General features: G+C 42.4%; 1 protein-coding gene across 6 annotated transcripts in view; it reads left to right on the forward strand.

Moving 5' to 3' along the window:
• The window catches only part of ZMIZ1 (zinc finger MIZ-type containing 1), a 427,264-nt gene that overhangs the window by 272,802 nt on the left and 138,291 nt on the right, over positions 1–16,171 (forward strand). For all 6 annotated transcript variants that reach the window (XM_066619836.1, XM_066619835.1, XM_066619841.1 and 3 more), the window contains exon 7: positions 153–258. In XM_066619836.1, coding sequence (XP_066475933.1) covers positions 153–258 — 106 coding nt within the window. The remainder of the gene's footprint in view (positions 1–152; positions 259–16,171) is intronic.

A 16,171-nucleotide genomic window follows, 5' to 3' on the forward strand; every position in this document is an offset into this window, starting at 1 on the left:
CTCATTTCTAATTTTGCACTAATTTCTCTTCCCCCCCCCCCCACGACACAGCCTTTTGCTTTATGGATGCCACTACAGACAAATTGGTGGGTAAATGGTGGTAGTTTTGTCATAACTCTCAGTTACTGATGACATTTTCTTCTTCTTCTCAGGTTGTTAGCAGAGTGGCAGCGCAGCAGGGCTTTGACCTGGACCTTGGATACAGGCTGCTAGCAGTTTGTGCAGCCAACAGGGACAAGTTCACGCCAAAATCAGCTGGTAGGAAAAGCCCATTTTCTTTATAGCAGTGGCTCTGTGATGGAGAAAATGTTGACACACATTGCAATGTACCTTACTCCTGTCCAGGAAATGAAAAGACTTCTGATATGTACTTTAGTATTAATGAAACAGAAAACCTGACACTAATATCCTTCTCCTCAAACTATGGCATTTATACTCCATGCCAGCAATCTGGTGAATCTCTTTCTAGGGCTGAGGTGGAGGATTTAAGCAACAAATGGAGGCTCTTAATTTCTTTGAGATTTTCCATCTTTTCCATTTCTGAAAATAGAAATACTGCAATATTTTGCTATACAGCACTTTGCAATGCAAAAACAAACTGTGTATTTTTTTTCAGATAAGTGACCGAACCAGGCAGCTACTTTAAAAATGTATTAGATTTTTGACAAATATTCAGGAACTGGAACAGCTAACATGATGTCAGATTGCTTAAGTGTTAAACCAGTTGCTTGAGCGATGTGCAACAATGAATGATTTCTACTTTATACTATCTAGCAAGATGTCTGCACCTTGAATGGGAATCATGATGTGCAATTAAGCCTGTTGCAGAAAGCATGCATGAAAGATTCAACCATGATCTGAACTTGTGTTGTGCAAGCTGCATATCTATTTTTGCAGTTTGCCTCTCAAACATATGATGTTTGTGTGTGGGAAGGTAGAAATATCTACAGAAAAAAAGGGGCAGATTTCTTTTCTGCTGAAGCAATGGTTTTGAACAGAAAAGCTGTACGGCTATGAGGGAAATTTCAAAGAAACCTACAATTGTGTATGTGGTTCTTCTCTGGGCACAGATAATACTGTTTAAGGAGTGTGAACCGTTCCTTGGTATAAGGAACTTTGGGATGTTAAGGATTTTTAGTGAGTTTCTTCACATATAGGCATGTGTACCATGATTGCTTAGATGCCTGTGCTTGCTTAGATCAGTTAGGTCCACTGTCTGCATGACCGTTTTTCTACTTAAAGATAGTCTCAGGATGAAATTACGAATTATGCTGGCAAATGATGGCCCCCAGACACAAGTTTGTTTGTATATAGCAGTGGTTCTCAAAGTCTCTGGGAGTTTGTAAGTGCACCAAAGCCCCTGCAGCCCCCCTGGGTGGCATGATCCTGGGGATCGCGCCACTGTCTCCTGCCTGCCTCCAGGCTACCCCCGCCCCTTAAGGGAGCAGAGGCCAAGGCTCACAGGCTGGGGCGTCGTGACGCCCCAGTTTGAAAAGCCCTGGTATATAGTAATGGGGGTGGTGGCGGCAGCAATGGTGCAGCCCCTTTGCAGTACCCATTTGGGAGAAAAGCAGGTCATAAACTGAAAAAAATAAATACATTTTGCAAGGGAAAATTAGGGGCTGGGGGAATACTTCGTCTTTTCCCCACCCATCAATTCTCCCCTGAAGCCCCTCATCCTCCCTCTCCAGCTGCAGTTATTTCCAACTTTGGAGCCAGTTGAAGAAAAATGAGGAAGAGTGAATTGATGGGTGGGAGAAAGGTTAACCACCTGCTCTTTCTTGCCTGTTCACTCTGTAGCAAATGGTCCCCCACAGCATTAGCATTCTGATGTAAACATTAGGATAGGAAAGGAGAAATGTGAATGCCCTTAATTCTCATGTGCAACATGGGTGTTTGTTATGCTAAGAGTATATAGCTTTTTATTTTATTTATTTATTTATCACATTTTTATACTGCCCTTCCTCCAAAGAGCTCAGGACGGTGTACACAGCTGCTCCCCAACTTTTTTCCTCATAAGAACCCTGTGAGGTAGGTGAGACTGAGAGAAAGTGACTGTCCCAAGGTCACCCAGGAAACTTCATGGCTGAGGGGGGATTTGAACCTGGATCTTCCAGGTCTAAGTCCACCTCCCAAACCACTACACCACCCTGGCTCTTGCCATGGGTGGTATGCCACTTTTTGGCATAAGACATGTTTCTGCACGTTGTGCTTTGGCACTTGATTTCTATATTCAGGAATGTGAATTCTTGTCACTTTTCAGAATTTTATAACACAAGTAGATGAAGTGGAGCTGAACCAAAAACTTGATGAAGCCTTTAGGGTTCATGTCTACAAATGCTTCCCTGGCAAAATTGTTGTTGAAGATTTTGCTAGTTTCTTTTTAAGGGATGAACTTCCTCTTATGAGTCTGTCTTGTTTGGCTCAAATGAGACAACACTTTTGCTATTATCATACATTTGTTTTATCAGTTTCCTCTGTTAGAGTAGCTTGATGCATGTCACAGACCTGCTTGCATTAAGATACAAGTTACTTCTCCCTACAGGTATTTTCATTTGTGGCCAAAATATTATTTAAAAAAAAAAGTTGTAAGATGTCCCATTTGATCACCAAGACACACTTCCTACCTGTGGCCACCTGGGTTCAGTTTATATTCTTAAATCTCTTGTTTTAGATTCAATTGATGCTAAATGGGGGAGGGTATCCAGAGCTATTTTCTGATTTCAGGCATACTTCAATCCTCATTGCTGTCTAGTATTCTCAAAGGATCTTGAACATTTTCCTTTACGTTACTAACTTAGCTGAAGCAGTACTCTTGTTTTTGTGACTATGATCTTGTTATTAAAATCAGTCACTTTGTTATGGTTAGAAGGGTTGGCATTTGCACTTCCTGTACAGCTGTCAGTTGTGAAAGCATTTCCTTAGAGAGTTTGTCTTGTGTGCTGTTACCACATTGCCCTGTATTTAGCATGATGGAACTTCAAAGAACAACAGTGTATAATGGAATTTTGGAGAGTAAATCCATCATTTAGATCAGGGGTGTCCAAACTTTTTGGCAGGGAGACCACATCATCTCTCTGACACTGTGTCGGGGGGGCTAGAGAAAAAGAGAGTTAATTTACATTTCAAATTTGAATAAATTTACATAAATGAATACATTAGAGATGGAACTTATATGACTGAATGACGGTCTTGCAATAGCTCAAGTCTTGTGAAAGGCCTTGCACAAAGCAAGCCGGCCTTTCCTTTGCTGCTGCTGCTGCATCACAGATGTGAAACAGCAAGCAGTGGAGGGAGCCCTTGCTCCACAGCTCACCTGAGAGGTCGAACAGTTGGCCGTCACATTGAGAGCAGTTGCATCAGGCCAGCACGGCTCCAGCAAGTCTCCGTAGGGCCAGAGCTCATTGGAGATTGCGGGCTCTCAGAGGGCCGGATTGGGAAGTCCTTGAGGGTCGCAAGTGGCCCCAGGGCCGGGGTTTGGGCACCCCTGATCTAGATTCCTAGAACTTTCTTGCTGTCTCAGGAGATCTTATGCCGGTTACCACAAAGTGTAATATATTAGAAGTAATAATTTTAAGTAAAACATCACAGTCATAAATAGCATTGATTTGCCATTGGTAAAAATTTCCCTTGGAGATCTCAGAGCCCATTGTAAAGTATAGCACTGTAATTATCAAAAATAATCTAAATACTCATACATTGTGAACCTGCTTCACTGCAACTCCTTTCTTTGCAAGAGCAGTCTGTACATTTTGAAGGGTAAATGAAAGACTCAAAGTGCTTGCCACAAACCATGAAAGCAGAGCTGAGTTTTGAATGAATTGTATTTATTGATCTGTTGGAGTGAAATTAATCCAGACTAACTGATGAGGAAGAAAAGCACAGGTTCAGTATAAACATGCATTCAACGTTTCTTTCCATTTGGGAACTTTTGACAACTTGCAATTTTTTACTTGGCAATTCTTTTTGCTACTATTTACACATAGAGTTCCAGCTGCACTGTATAAGAAGTCATGATTTTCATCAACAAAGCACAACAATTTTTTAAGGCAAGTCAGTGGTGTTATCCTAATATTGCAGATGTGAGACTGGCTGAACCACAAATGCACATGACATCTTTTCCCGTAGCACTTTTTAGTACAGTAAATGGCATTGACTTGCTATGGCTCAGCAGACAGGTCATGGGCTTGTTTGTATTTCCCTTTTTCCTTGGTGCAATCTTAAATTCTTTGAGTTCAATGGTTATACATGAGACTGGGCTATGTGACGAGCTGTACAGGATGATCCTCTCTTCTATGAGGGTTGCTCTGAACATGCCAGATTAGACTGAGTTTGAACCACAAGCCTCCTGCTTTGGGCACTGGTGCCTTTTGTGGTGAGCCACTTGGGTCTACAGAGTGGAAAAAGAAGCTCCTCATTCCAGTATCTCTCCTCCTCCCAGTAGTCCAGTTGTTCTTTCTGACCTGGGCATAAATGTTTCTGATTTGTACATTCCTGTCTTGTTCTGTTCTTTCTCTGTATTTTATGCCAATAAAGGTCTTACTGAACTGAACTGAAATGTTTCTGAGTTAGACCTGGGTCTTCGCTTGGGCCATAGCCAGCCTTTGATTTAGCTCTAGATATATCTGCCTGTAAGCCTTCCTGTTCCTTTTGTATCTCCTAGTTTTTCAGTTTCCCCATCCACTTGCCTTCCCTCCTACCTGCCTTGATCCTTGTTCCAGCCCCGCTTTCCAAGTCCAGACCCAACGTCGCCTATTGTGAATTGAATTAATGCTTCACACCACTCCCATGCTTAATCATGCCTGGACTCAGGCTTCAGCTCTCCATGTGCCAGGTCAGATACTTGTTGGCCAGTGTTGAAACAACATTAAACAGAAGTGGCAACAGAGGTGTCAGTCTCTTGCAGTCAGTCGGCAAGTGTCAGTCTCCTCTGTGTTTTCTGTGAGCCATTGGAAGAGAAAATTCATGCACCTCCCCTGAAGTGAAATAATCTCTGTGGCTGCTTCTGTGTGGCACTTCTTGTTCAGACCCCTAAAGGAATAAGAGCATTGGCTACATCCATCTTTGCTATGCTTTGCTTTCCATTTAGGTTTTTAATTTAGGGGTGTGTGTGTGTGTGTGTGTGTGTGTGTGTGTTAAAGGGAGGGCATAAACTTGAATTCTGTAGCATGGAACCTTCCTCATTATTCTTGGTGGTACTTTGCTCTTGGCAAGAGGACAGACGGGGGCCAGTCAAGGGAACTGACTATACGATGAGATCATGTACAAAGCTTTGTCAGAGAAAGACATTGTTCAATATCTCTGCAGGCAGAGGATGGGAGAGGGGAGAGGGAGGGAGGAGTTGCTTTAGGGCGAAGAATGTGCTAAGAGGCACTACCTTTGCAGATACTGCAACAAATTATTCTTCAGACCACCTGGATAGGTGGCTCAACATGAGGTGTTTGATAGCAGAAACAGCAGAATCATTTTTTACTTCAGCATAGCCCAGACGTCAGCTTAATTTCAACCTTCATTGACTCTGCGTGGCTTTATTCTTTTTATATGCAGTGAAACAAGAGTGCCACTGAATCATCATTCTGAGCATTACTACATAGTATAAAAAACCAGAAGCATCTGATAGCTTGAACTTTATATCATAAAGGTGTTAAGAGGAGAAAAGAGGCTACATTTCTTTGTACTTCATGGCTCACTGTTATTGTCATAAACAAATAGTGCTTTGGGAGCTTTTGTAGCATTTCATATCCGTTATCTCAGTAACATACATGTCCCCTACTATAACAGAGCTAAGTATGAAAAACTGCACCTGTCCTCTTCCCAATTGACTCCCTTTTTTAAATATCTAATTTGTAAGCCCCTTACAAACAGGCAAGGACCTGTTTTTTCACTCAATGTAAAGAGCCATGCACATTGATGGTGCTATAGCAATAGTCTTTTCAACTACAGGTTGAGACTAATTATTCGCATGGGTTCCATTCCAAGCACTCACGTGGATGGCAAAAAACACACCATAGCAAATTTAAAAAACAAAGTTTCTTTGCTCCTGTGATTTAAAAACAACTTTGATGTCCTTATGACTCTAAGATAAGAGTCATTAAGAAGACAATCCATCAACCAGTCCTCCTCCAAGAGCTTAGAAAGCTTCACTCAGCCCCTCCCTTCACCAATGCAAAGCAATCACCTTTCTTTCACATGCTCAGGGGGAAGGGAGGGGCCCGCTGGAGAGAGAAGGATTGCTGGATTGCCAGCCAGCTGCCCTCTCTCTCTCTCTCTCATTAAGGAGGCTATTGTTAAAGGAATGTGCAGTTTTTTAAACTGATTTTAAAGGGGTGCATTTTCCCCTTCTCCAGGGATCAGCACATTCCTCATTCCTTCTCATTTGCAGGGGCCATTCATGTTGAGTCAAATCCGTGTATAAAAAAATCCGCGTATAAATAGGCTGGACCTGTACACTCTCTCTCTCTCTCTCTCTCTCTCTCTCTCTCTCTCTCTCTCTCTCTCTCTCTCTCTCTCTCTGTGTGTGTGTGTGTGTGTGTGTGTGTGTCAGATCAAGGGTTTCGGGGGGGGGCTTCCCACCTCTATTGGCAGATGGTAGGGATTAACCTTCTGCATGCAAAAAGTGTATGTGCTCTACCACTGAGCTGTGGCTCCTTCCTCATCCCATGAGGTAGAATCACCTGATGAGCTTATGGCTGCAATCCTAACCATACTTTCTTGAGAGTAAGCCTCATTGAACAAAATAGGACTTACTTCTGAGTAGACCTGGTTAGGATTGTGCCCTATGGCTGCAAGTAGATTTCAGCTGGAGATCTTCCAGCTCCTGACTTATCACTAGGTGTTCTTACCTACCATACCAGCATTCCATACGTTCACCTTGCTCTTACCCTACTCCATAGAGCAGGGGTGCTCACACTTTTTTGGCTCGAGAGCTACTTTGAAACCCAGCAAGGCCCGGAGATCTACCAGAGTTTTTTTTACAATGTTCGCGCCATCATAACATATAACATTTATGTGTACAATGTATGTTGGTGTACCTTGAGCCCCACTGAGTATAACAGGACTTACTCCTGAGTAGACATGCCTAGGATTAGGCTGTGAGGCTGCAATCCTAGCCACACTTACCTGGGAGTAAGCCCCATTGAGTACAATGGACCTTACTCCCGGCGTTTCCTCCCAGAGGCACCCGAGGGGAGGCGGTCGGCACTCCGCGATCTACTCATTTTGCCTCGCGATCTACCGGTAGATTGCGATCCACCTATTAAGCACCCCGCCATAGAGTTACCTTTTAAAGGACACACAGCACCATTGCATGTCACCTCTGTGTCCTTAAATCCTCTCAAATTTTAATACAGGACACAGGAATTTACATGTGTGAACCATTTTGTGTTTATTAATCTTAAATGTAATGTGGGAATCATACGCTGAACAGCCAAGTGCTGAATTGCTATGAAAATACTCAGATGCTGCAGTTTACCCTGCCCTTTATCACACCATATGAAATGTTGACAGTTACCACTGCATGGGGCCCTAAAATTTAGGGGAGATGAAAAGGAACAGATAATTTATTTATTTATTTATTTTGTCCATCCAGACATTTCCTGCCCTGACAAACACCACCCTTTCTGATGTGAAGGTGAAGATCATGACAGTTTTCCCACTGTCAGTGAGTTTCCTACTTCATGAGTCCTAAAGCTGGTTTTATCATATCACTTTCCCACAAAATCTAGGGGCTGTCACCCATGTAGGAGAAGGCCCACCAGAGGATACTTTGCTGAGGGTCTTCATCCTGCCTGGAACCAGCCCTGTTACAGCTGTCCATAAAAGAAGACTATTCAAGATTCTCCAGGTGTAAGAATGTAATATCAAAGATGGCTCACTGGAGACTAGTTAATTTGCGTTTACATGTAAAGTATGGCCAGGGACTGAATAGAGACATGAATTACGACTTGTACTACTCAGGTCTGCAGCTTGGGGCATGCAACAGCCTTTTGCCAGGACTTTGTGATGTTTGGGACTGGTAATCTACTGTAGGATTTACACAATACATTACATGAATGTATGTACTGTAATTCTTAGTTGACTTTAACACTTTCTTCTTAAAATAGTCCCAGATCATTTTTTTTTGTTTATTCAAGGTGTTTGTTTCCTAAGTTATTTTAAGTACCTGGGGATGCAGCACAAAGAGAAAAATCTTTTTGTGACTAAGTCCCTCAAGATTTTGTGTTTTGTTTTGGTGTATTAATTTTCTAACAAATCCCAGTTTAATATGCTGAAATACACTGGCAGTGAAAACGAAGGGCATATGCACCCTGAAGGCTAGATTCCGACAAGGATGAGATGAAAGAAAATTATCCTGACCAAAATGGCAAATGGATTTAAAATGGAGGCTCACTCCAAATTTGAATGCTGAGGCATGAGCTTGTCTCATTTTTGAAATCTCCCATGTCTGAAGTCTCTGGTCTGTGCTCTGAATGAAATCATTGCAGGTTAAAATTCCCTACTGGAATTGCTTGCAGTTTTGCCATTGAGTTTAAACAGGATAAATGTCTTTTGGAAAAACTGTTGTGGTCGAAGGCATTGAGGCCGAATGCCTGAAAAGTCAGTAATTACTGTTTTAGTCCCGCTCTTTACTTTTGACCTATGATTTGTATCCTTGGCCAAGTATTTGACCTCTTTTTGTCCCTTATCTTTTTCTGTATTAGGAAATCAGCTAACACAGACAATTTTTTTTTATTCTTATATGCATAGATTGGGTCCAGAAAGGGAGGATGGGTTCAGTGGCAGTAATAATATTTTCTCAGAAATAAGTGACAGTGAAAACAATAGGATGAACCCTTTTGGGACAGGGAGCCATTAGTTATTTGATTTTTCTCTGTATACCGCTTTGTAAACTTTTAGTTGAAAAGCGGTATATAAAAACTGATGATGATGATGATGATAATAATGAAGGATTACAGCCTCAGTTACCACTAGAAGATTCAGGAGTATTTCCAGGCATCTACCCAGTAACCACTGTTGCTTTTGTAATGCAGTGACAGAAGAGATGGTGATGCTGACATAAGAACAGCCCCACTGGATCAGGCCATAGGCCCATCTAGTCCAGCTTCCTGTATCTCACAGCGGCCCACCAAATGCCCCAGGGAGCACACCAGATAACAAGAGACCTGCATCCTGGTGCCCTCCCTTGCATCTGGCATTCTGACATAACCCATTTCTAAAATCAGGAGGTTGCGCATACACATCATGGCTTGTACCCCATAATGGATTTTTCCTCCAGAAACTTGTCCAATCCCCTTTTAAAGGCCTCTAGGCTAGACGCCAGCACCACATCCTGTGGCAAGGAGTTCCACAGACCGACCACACGCTGAGTAAAGAAATATTTTCTTTTGTCTGTCCTAACCCGCCCAACACTCAATTTTAGTGGATGTCCCCTGGTTCTGGTATTATGTGAGAGTGTAAAGAGCATCTCCCTATCCACTCTGTCCATCCCCTGCATAATTTTGTATGTCTCAATCATGTCCCCCCTCAGGCGTCTCTTTTCTAGGCTGAAGAGGCCCAAACGCCATAGCCTTTCCTCATAAGGAAGGTGCCCCAGCCCCGTAATCATCTTAGTCGCTCTCTTTTGCACCTTTTCCATTTCCATTTGCACCTTTTCCATTTCCTGACATTTCTGACAGATGGACAAGGCAGGCAGAAGGGTCCCCGGCTGTCCACGTCTGAGCCATTCCAATTCTAAAGAGAGTCCAGACAGGGAAAAGATCAAGAGGAGAAGGAGCTTGAGTACGAGAAGCCAGCAGGCTGAAGGCTGAGAGGGGAGTCGTTGGAAGAGAGACGAAGGCCTGAGGAAACCTCTGGAAGAAAAATTAGGGAGCGAGTAGGTAGAGGGAGGAAAGGTGCCATGACTAGGAGCTGTACAGGTGTGGAAAGCTGAAGTTAACAGATTGATTTGAAATAACTGGCCAGGTTTGCATGCCTTCAGGAATTTGGGAAAGTGAAAGTGCAGATGGTTCTACTCTGCAGAGTACTGTAATGCTTGCTTTTCCCTTGCGCAAAAATATTTGGTAACAACATCATTACCAGAGTATCTTCTGTACTCTCCTACTTAAGACAATGAAACATGAGTGGCCATTCTCCATAGACAGTATGTGAAGAGGAAGAAAGAATTGTTATCTGTAGACTAATGAGAAAACATTTGGATTAAAAATAGTTTCTGAGGAAATAGATATTTAATGCAGGGTGGAAAAATCATATCCTTATAATAAAACCTTAAATGCACTTCTCAATAGCACTGACCAATAAACCTACTACATCTCTTGAAAGCCATGCAGAAATATGACAAGGTGACATGTTTTCCACCAAAAAGCAGCACTTTGCCTCTTTTTTATTATCACAGCTACAGTCATTTCACATCAGAAGGGGCAGGTTTCTTGGGGAATCTTTTCCAAGGTAGGATTGAACATATTTTCAAGTCATTGCCATTAATTTCCTTCAGTTCATCTAAAATCTGGTTTAAAAAACCAGTTGATCTAATGCAAGCCTCACCAATCCTCATGTATCTAATATGTATTGGAACCTGTTTTATTCATTTCAAACTTCATTCTGGAGAGTCTTCAGCATACCAGGCTCTTCCCTGGGGATGTTACCCTGAATATTGAATACATGAGTAAAAAGTGGGACAGTTGGCTTCCTGTATGATGAGCTCTTCTAAATCAAATTTGTCTTATTCACTTCAAACATTGTGGTCTTTCCATCATAGGGAGAAAAATCCCCAACAAATCATATTATTTAACGTGCTTGCCGCAGAAGCATTTTCATTAAGACAAAAAATAAAAAACCCAGCCCATAACAGCTTCTAGGATCTTGGTGTGAAAAATGATTTGCTGCTGGTCTAAAATGAGATAGGTAGATGTAAATTGTTGGGAATTTGTAATGGTTGTTGCCTCCCGCTGGGAAATACTGAACAGGCCTCATGGCCTTGAAATACAAGACAACAATGTGAAAAGAATATTTTTAAAAGACAACTGGGGTTTCTCTGGAATATTGCAATCCAAAAGGTAACTTTCTCCAGATAATAAGCACTCATGAAAACTCCAAAGTTTCCAGAGTGCTATGTATCATCCTGTCAAGCCCAGTTTCAGTTGAATCAGTGTAGCTTCTGTAGGGCCTTGGAGATCACTGGTTTTCCAGAGACCCTTCTGTGACAAGGAAGCAATGGTGGTTCCCATGCAGCATTGATAACTTTGTCAGCTTCTGAAATTGTTGCTCTGTTCCTTGAGTTATTTAGTCCTGAGAGAGATTTAGGGGGGTGGGTTATTCTGGGGTATTTCATTCTGGAAATATGCTGACTAATTTATTTAGCTGTAGCTCAACCATCAGAGATAACATGTATGAGTAGGTGAGTGTCTTGGACCAACAAGGATCAGTGGCATCACTAGGATTCACATCACCCGGTGCGGGAGGACTGCGCGTCACCCCATGCAGTGGGCGGGGCAGCGCCCCAGGTGGTGGGCATGGTGATGTACCATCACCCTGCCTCTACTGGTTTTTTTGGCTGTACCTTTTGTGAGAACACAGATATTTCAATGCGGTTTGTTTTATTGCATTCTGAATGAAATTATGCATTGATTGATGTATAACATGATGGCATTATTCCTCCAAACTCTGATCTTAGCGATTTTGAAAACTTGTAGAGTCGCGAACACACACCCCGTGTCAACTTACTAACATCTTATTGCAGCAGTTCTCAAACTTTTAGCACTGGGACCCACTTTTTAGAAGGAAAATCTGGATCCAGTGGAAGTGATGTCATGGCCAGAAGTGACATCATCAAGCAAATTAAAATAAATAATTATAAATAATTAAATTAAAACAAAATAAATAATTAAATCAGTCCTGTTCCACCAAGTGAATCTATTCAGAAGTAAGTCCCATAGTGGTCAATGGGGCTTACTCTCAGGAAAGTGTGGGTAGGATTGCAGCCTGTGAGCCCAATCCTATGCATGTCTACTCTGAAGTAAGTCCCATAGTGGTCAATGGAGCTTACTCTGTAGCCTGCCTGCAATAACCCCCCCCCCAAAAAAAGAATCGGTGAGATTTCCAGCCCTCCCCAGTGCCCAGTTTAAAGTTCTTCTATTTCAAGCATATCAAGATAAGGACCCACCTGGCTTTGCAAGTGCAAAATAGAAAACTTTCCCCTTACCAGCTGAAGTCTCTTTTTTTTTGTCCTTTTTAGTGGGGGGGGGGGCTGCCTTTTGGAGCATTTGTTGTGCTCCAGTTCCACCGGATCAGGACCCTTCTGGTAGCCTCACATTCCCCTTTGCCTGGCCTGACCAAAAGGCAAGGCATGTCTACCTACTCACGAGTAAACACGACCGTGTGGCTGAGGTTGCCTTCCATAGAGCTCAATAGACTGCAGGAGGGAGGGAGGGACTTCCTTCTCAGGTGTTTTGGAGGCTGCATTCATTGGATCAGGACCATTCTGACATCCTTGGAGTCAGAACTAAGGCAAGTTCCGACGGACTAAGGCAAGTTCACCTACTCATGAGTAAACGCAGCCATGTGGCTTCATTTTGGGCTCAATAGCCGCAGCTGGGAGGGAGGCAGGGACCTCCTCTTTGTGTTTTTGGGGGCTGCATTCATTGGATCGGACACCATTCTGGTGTTGGATTCCTCTCAGCCTGCCCTTTCCAATGGACTATGGCAAGTCCACCTACTCGCGAGTAAATGCGGCTCACTTTCACTTTCTATAGGGCTCCTTGCATTTTTCCTTTCTGGTTTTTGACCATAACTTTTGAAGAAAAGGAGCGATTTCAATTATGTCTTTTGCATTGCACTCCGCTGGACATTCCGCATCGAACGGGTGTATGGCACGATGGGGTAGCTCCTATTGCACGTCCTCCCCCCAGGGCGCGTCACCTGGTGCAGCCCGCACCCCCCTAGCAACGCCCATAGCTAGGATGATGACAAAGCAGTATGATGGAAACTTCCAAAAAGAGATACTTTCACGTTTAAAATGCTGAGCGTGTACCAACTGGATTAAAATCCTTGTATGATGAGATCGGAAAAGAAGGCCACAGTTAGAACTTTTAGGGGTTTTGAGAAACATTAACACCTCCCATAATGCTGCTTCTGTTTAGTGCTGATTTGGTATAGAGCTCTTTGTCCAGGTGTGTTTGACAGCTGTTCTAGCCAATGGGAGCAGTGCATTTTTGGCCAATTAGCTCCCTTTCCGTGGCTATTAGATTGTTGAATTCTGTAGCACTGTCACACACAGAATGTGAGTAGGTATTCCATGTTATGAGAGGTATTATTGTATGTGCAACCATGTTTAATAACTTTTATGTACTGATTTATCTATAGAATAGTTCAGTCCTCCAGAACCAGGATGTTTAGTAAGTGCCAGTACTCCAAAGCATGTGCTGAAGGGTAATGCCAAATGCCACCCATTGGGTATTTACTTGAGAAGGCTGAGAATCAACACTGTACTGGATTTGATGCCTTATACTGATGTACTTAACTACTGTTCCTTCTTGCCTTGTGTCTTGAAAGATGAGATGCTTCTATGGTTTTGATTACTATCTATGTCACCAGCACTCTTTTATTTTATGCCATTCTTTCTACTAAGGTGCAAGGAGTGAAAAAGGCTAGAAACATCTGTTTTTGTTTTAATTAGACCCAACCACTTTGTTTTTAATTAGACCCAAGAATGAGCATCTTGCTGATTCTGTTTTCATCCTGAAATCAACAATAGACTCTCCTAGCTTCTTTTAACATCCAAAGTCCATGCTGTCTCTTCCCCTTGTTTTCTGCATCCTCTGGTTGATCACCTCTTTATCCTTCTTCATACAGACCTAACCTCCAGATTAATGTCATATTCCATGTTCTTTATTTTTGTTTTCATTCCACAGTTAATAAAGCTAGATCTCTTTTGACCTTCTTTTGATGCACCAATTTTGCCCTTGGTGAAACATTGATGGTTCCCTCAGACTCTATTATACCAGCCACCTTTTTCTATGACTCATTTTCAGTCATTCAGTTTTATTAATATGGTCAAAGACTAGTATAGACAGAACACAGCAACATTGCCTGTGTCAAACAAAGTTTAAAAAATTTTTAACACTTAAATACACATCATAGCAGAGACAGAAAAACAGAAAAGGTGACCATTAGAATTTTTTCTCATAACTAATAAAACCCTTGTAGGATTTGCAGCTGGCTGCCAAGAAACTAGCACTCCACCTTGTGGACTGTGGGTTAGCTCCCTTAAGAAGTTCCTTGGCTATCTCGAGCAGGCCTGAGAATTTCCTAACCAGGGGAGTAATAAACTTAGCACGTATCACCTGATAAAATGAGCAGTGAAACAGAGTGTGTTCAATTGTTTCCACCTCACCTGAACCACAGGGGCAAACCCTTTCAGTGATAGGGATTTTTCTTTAGCAACCCTTGACAAATGCTGAGGGGAGAGCTCTCCATCTAACTAAAAAGAAGGCTCTCCTATGCCCTGGAAGCTCAAGAAGCGAGTGATAGGTGGCTGGTGCAGATATATATCTAGTATCCTCCATAGCTAAGAAGCAAATCCTCCATTTGCATATGTTTGTCCATAGCAAACATAGCTAAGTTTGGGGTTCTACAAATATCCACTTGACATTCAATGTCTAACAACCTCTGCTCTATGGTTGCTCTTGCTTGATTTAAATCCATTGCTAGTACAACCTCTGGAGAGAACCCTAGGTGTCTCAGCTTTTGTGGACTGCCTTGAGCCAGGTTGACTGGAAGTTATCACATAAAACTAAAGATGTTAAACCCTGGGTGTTAAAGTTTATGTTGAGCCAGAGAAAAATATGTTAGAGGAAACCTGGCCTCAACTTTTAGCAGGCCGGAATCCAAATGCAGGCTTGCGTTAAAAATGTAGCTGGACACTTAGAATAATGATCTTAAAAATTTAGATTGGACACACTCCAAAGGGGCAAAGCTAGAGGATAGAGGGCCTAAGATTGTCCCATATAAAAGTTGGGACAGAGTTTTTGCTTGATGTAGTTTAATTGCTGCTGGTATACAGTGGCTACCTTTAATATGTAGAAACTTAACTATTGCTCCTGCAGACTTCTGATCTGTCTCAGCAGCATACTCATGGTGAGTTGTTCTGGCTCCAGTGGAGTGCAGCATTACTCCCAGGTATTTGTAAGTAGTCACCAGGTCTATCCTATGGCTATTAATACTCCAAATCCTACTCTTAGGCCTCTTGGCAAAGGATAGAACTTGCGTTTTCTAATAGTTAAGTACCAGCTGATTTTCATCACAGAAAAGGCTAAATTTAGTTAGGGCCCTTCTGATGACTCATTTTCTTTCTCCTGCTCTTTGAATTTTCTTCTGCTCATATTTTTACCTCTTCTGCAAGTTCTGCAATTTCATGTTTGAAGAAACTAGGCTGGAGCAAAATAAGGAGATCTCTCTTCTTGCTTTTAGTGGGGAGAAGATAAATCAGCGTGGGCTGAATTCACAGGAGGCTGAAGGGAAGTGGTGGCAGTGGCGGATGCAGAGTGAAAGGCACCCCAGATCCACCTCCCTTTCCCTCCCCCCTCCACAATCTGCTTTGGATTCAACCCACCTCACCTAATACAGGGCTGGCTTTAAGCCAATTGGACCATTTGCTCCCAATTGGGCCATGTGCCTATGGGGCCCTCGCACTAGGGTAATCTACTCTAGTCTTGTATGCAATTTTATATTAAAATGTGCTTAAATCCATTTGGTCCATTAATTTATATGCACTTTCAATATACCATACACACGCACGCATGCATGCATGCATGCATACATACATACATACATAAAAGTACATGTATGTATACTTTTTCCCCCCTGAAGAGACTCTCAGTGGCTTCCTGGCGCTTGCTGGATACAGTGGTAGCCACTTTCGCACTGCTTCTCCAGTGGGTGCTGGGAAGCTCAGGATTGGGCTGCTAGTTCTTTAAACAAGAAGATTTATATTCATTAGGGTTTCCATGATTCATCTTTTAATATCTCATAAATAAGTAAATGGAGCACTCCCTAGCTTTAGCTCATTAAAAAAAACTGGTAGTAATTTATTTATTTACTTATTTTCCCCAAGAGGGAGATGCAAAGGACAATATGATCTTCTCCTTCCACAAGGAGTCTACACATGGGACCTTCTCTA

The sequence above is a fragment of the Tiliqua scincoides genome, chromosome 3, assembly GCF_035046505.1.
Source record: "Tiliqua scincoides isolate rTilSci1 chromosome 3, rTilSci1.hap2, whole genome shotgun sequence".
Classification (NCBI taxonomy): domain Eukaryota; kingdom Metazoa; phylum Chordata; class Lepidosauria; order Squamata; family Scincidae; genus Tiliqua; species Tiliqua scincoides.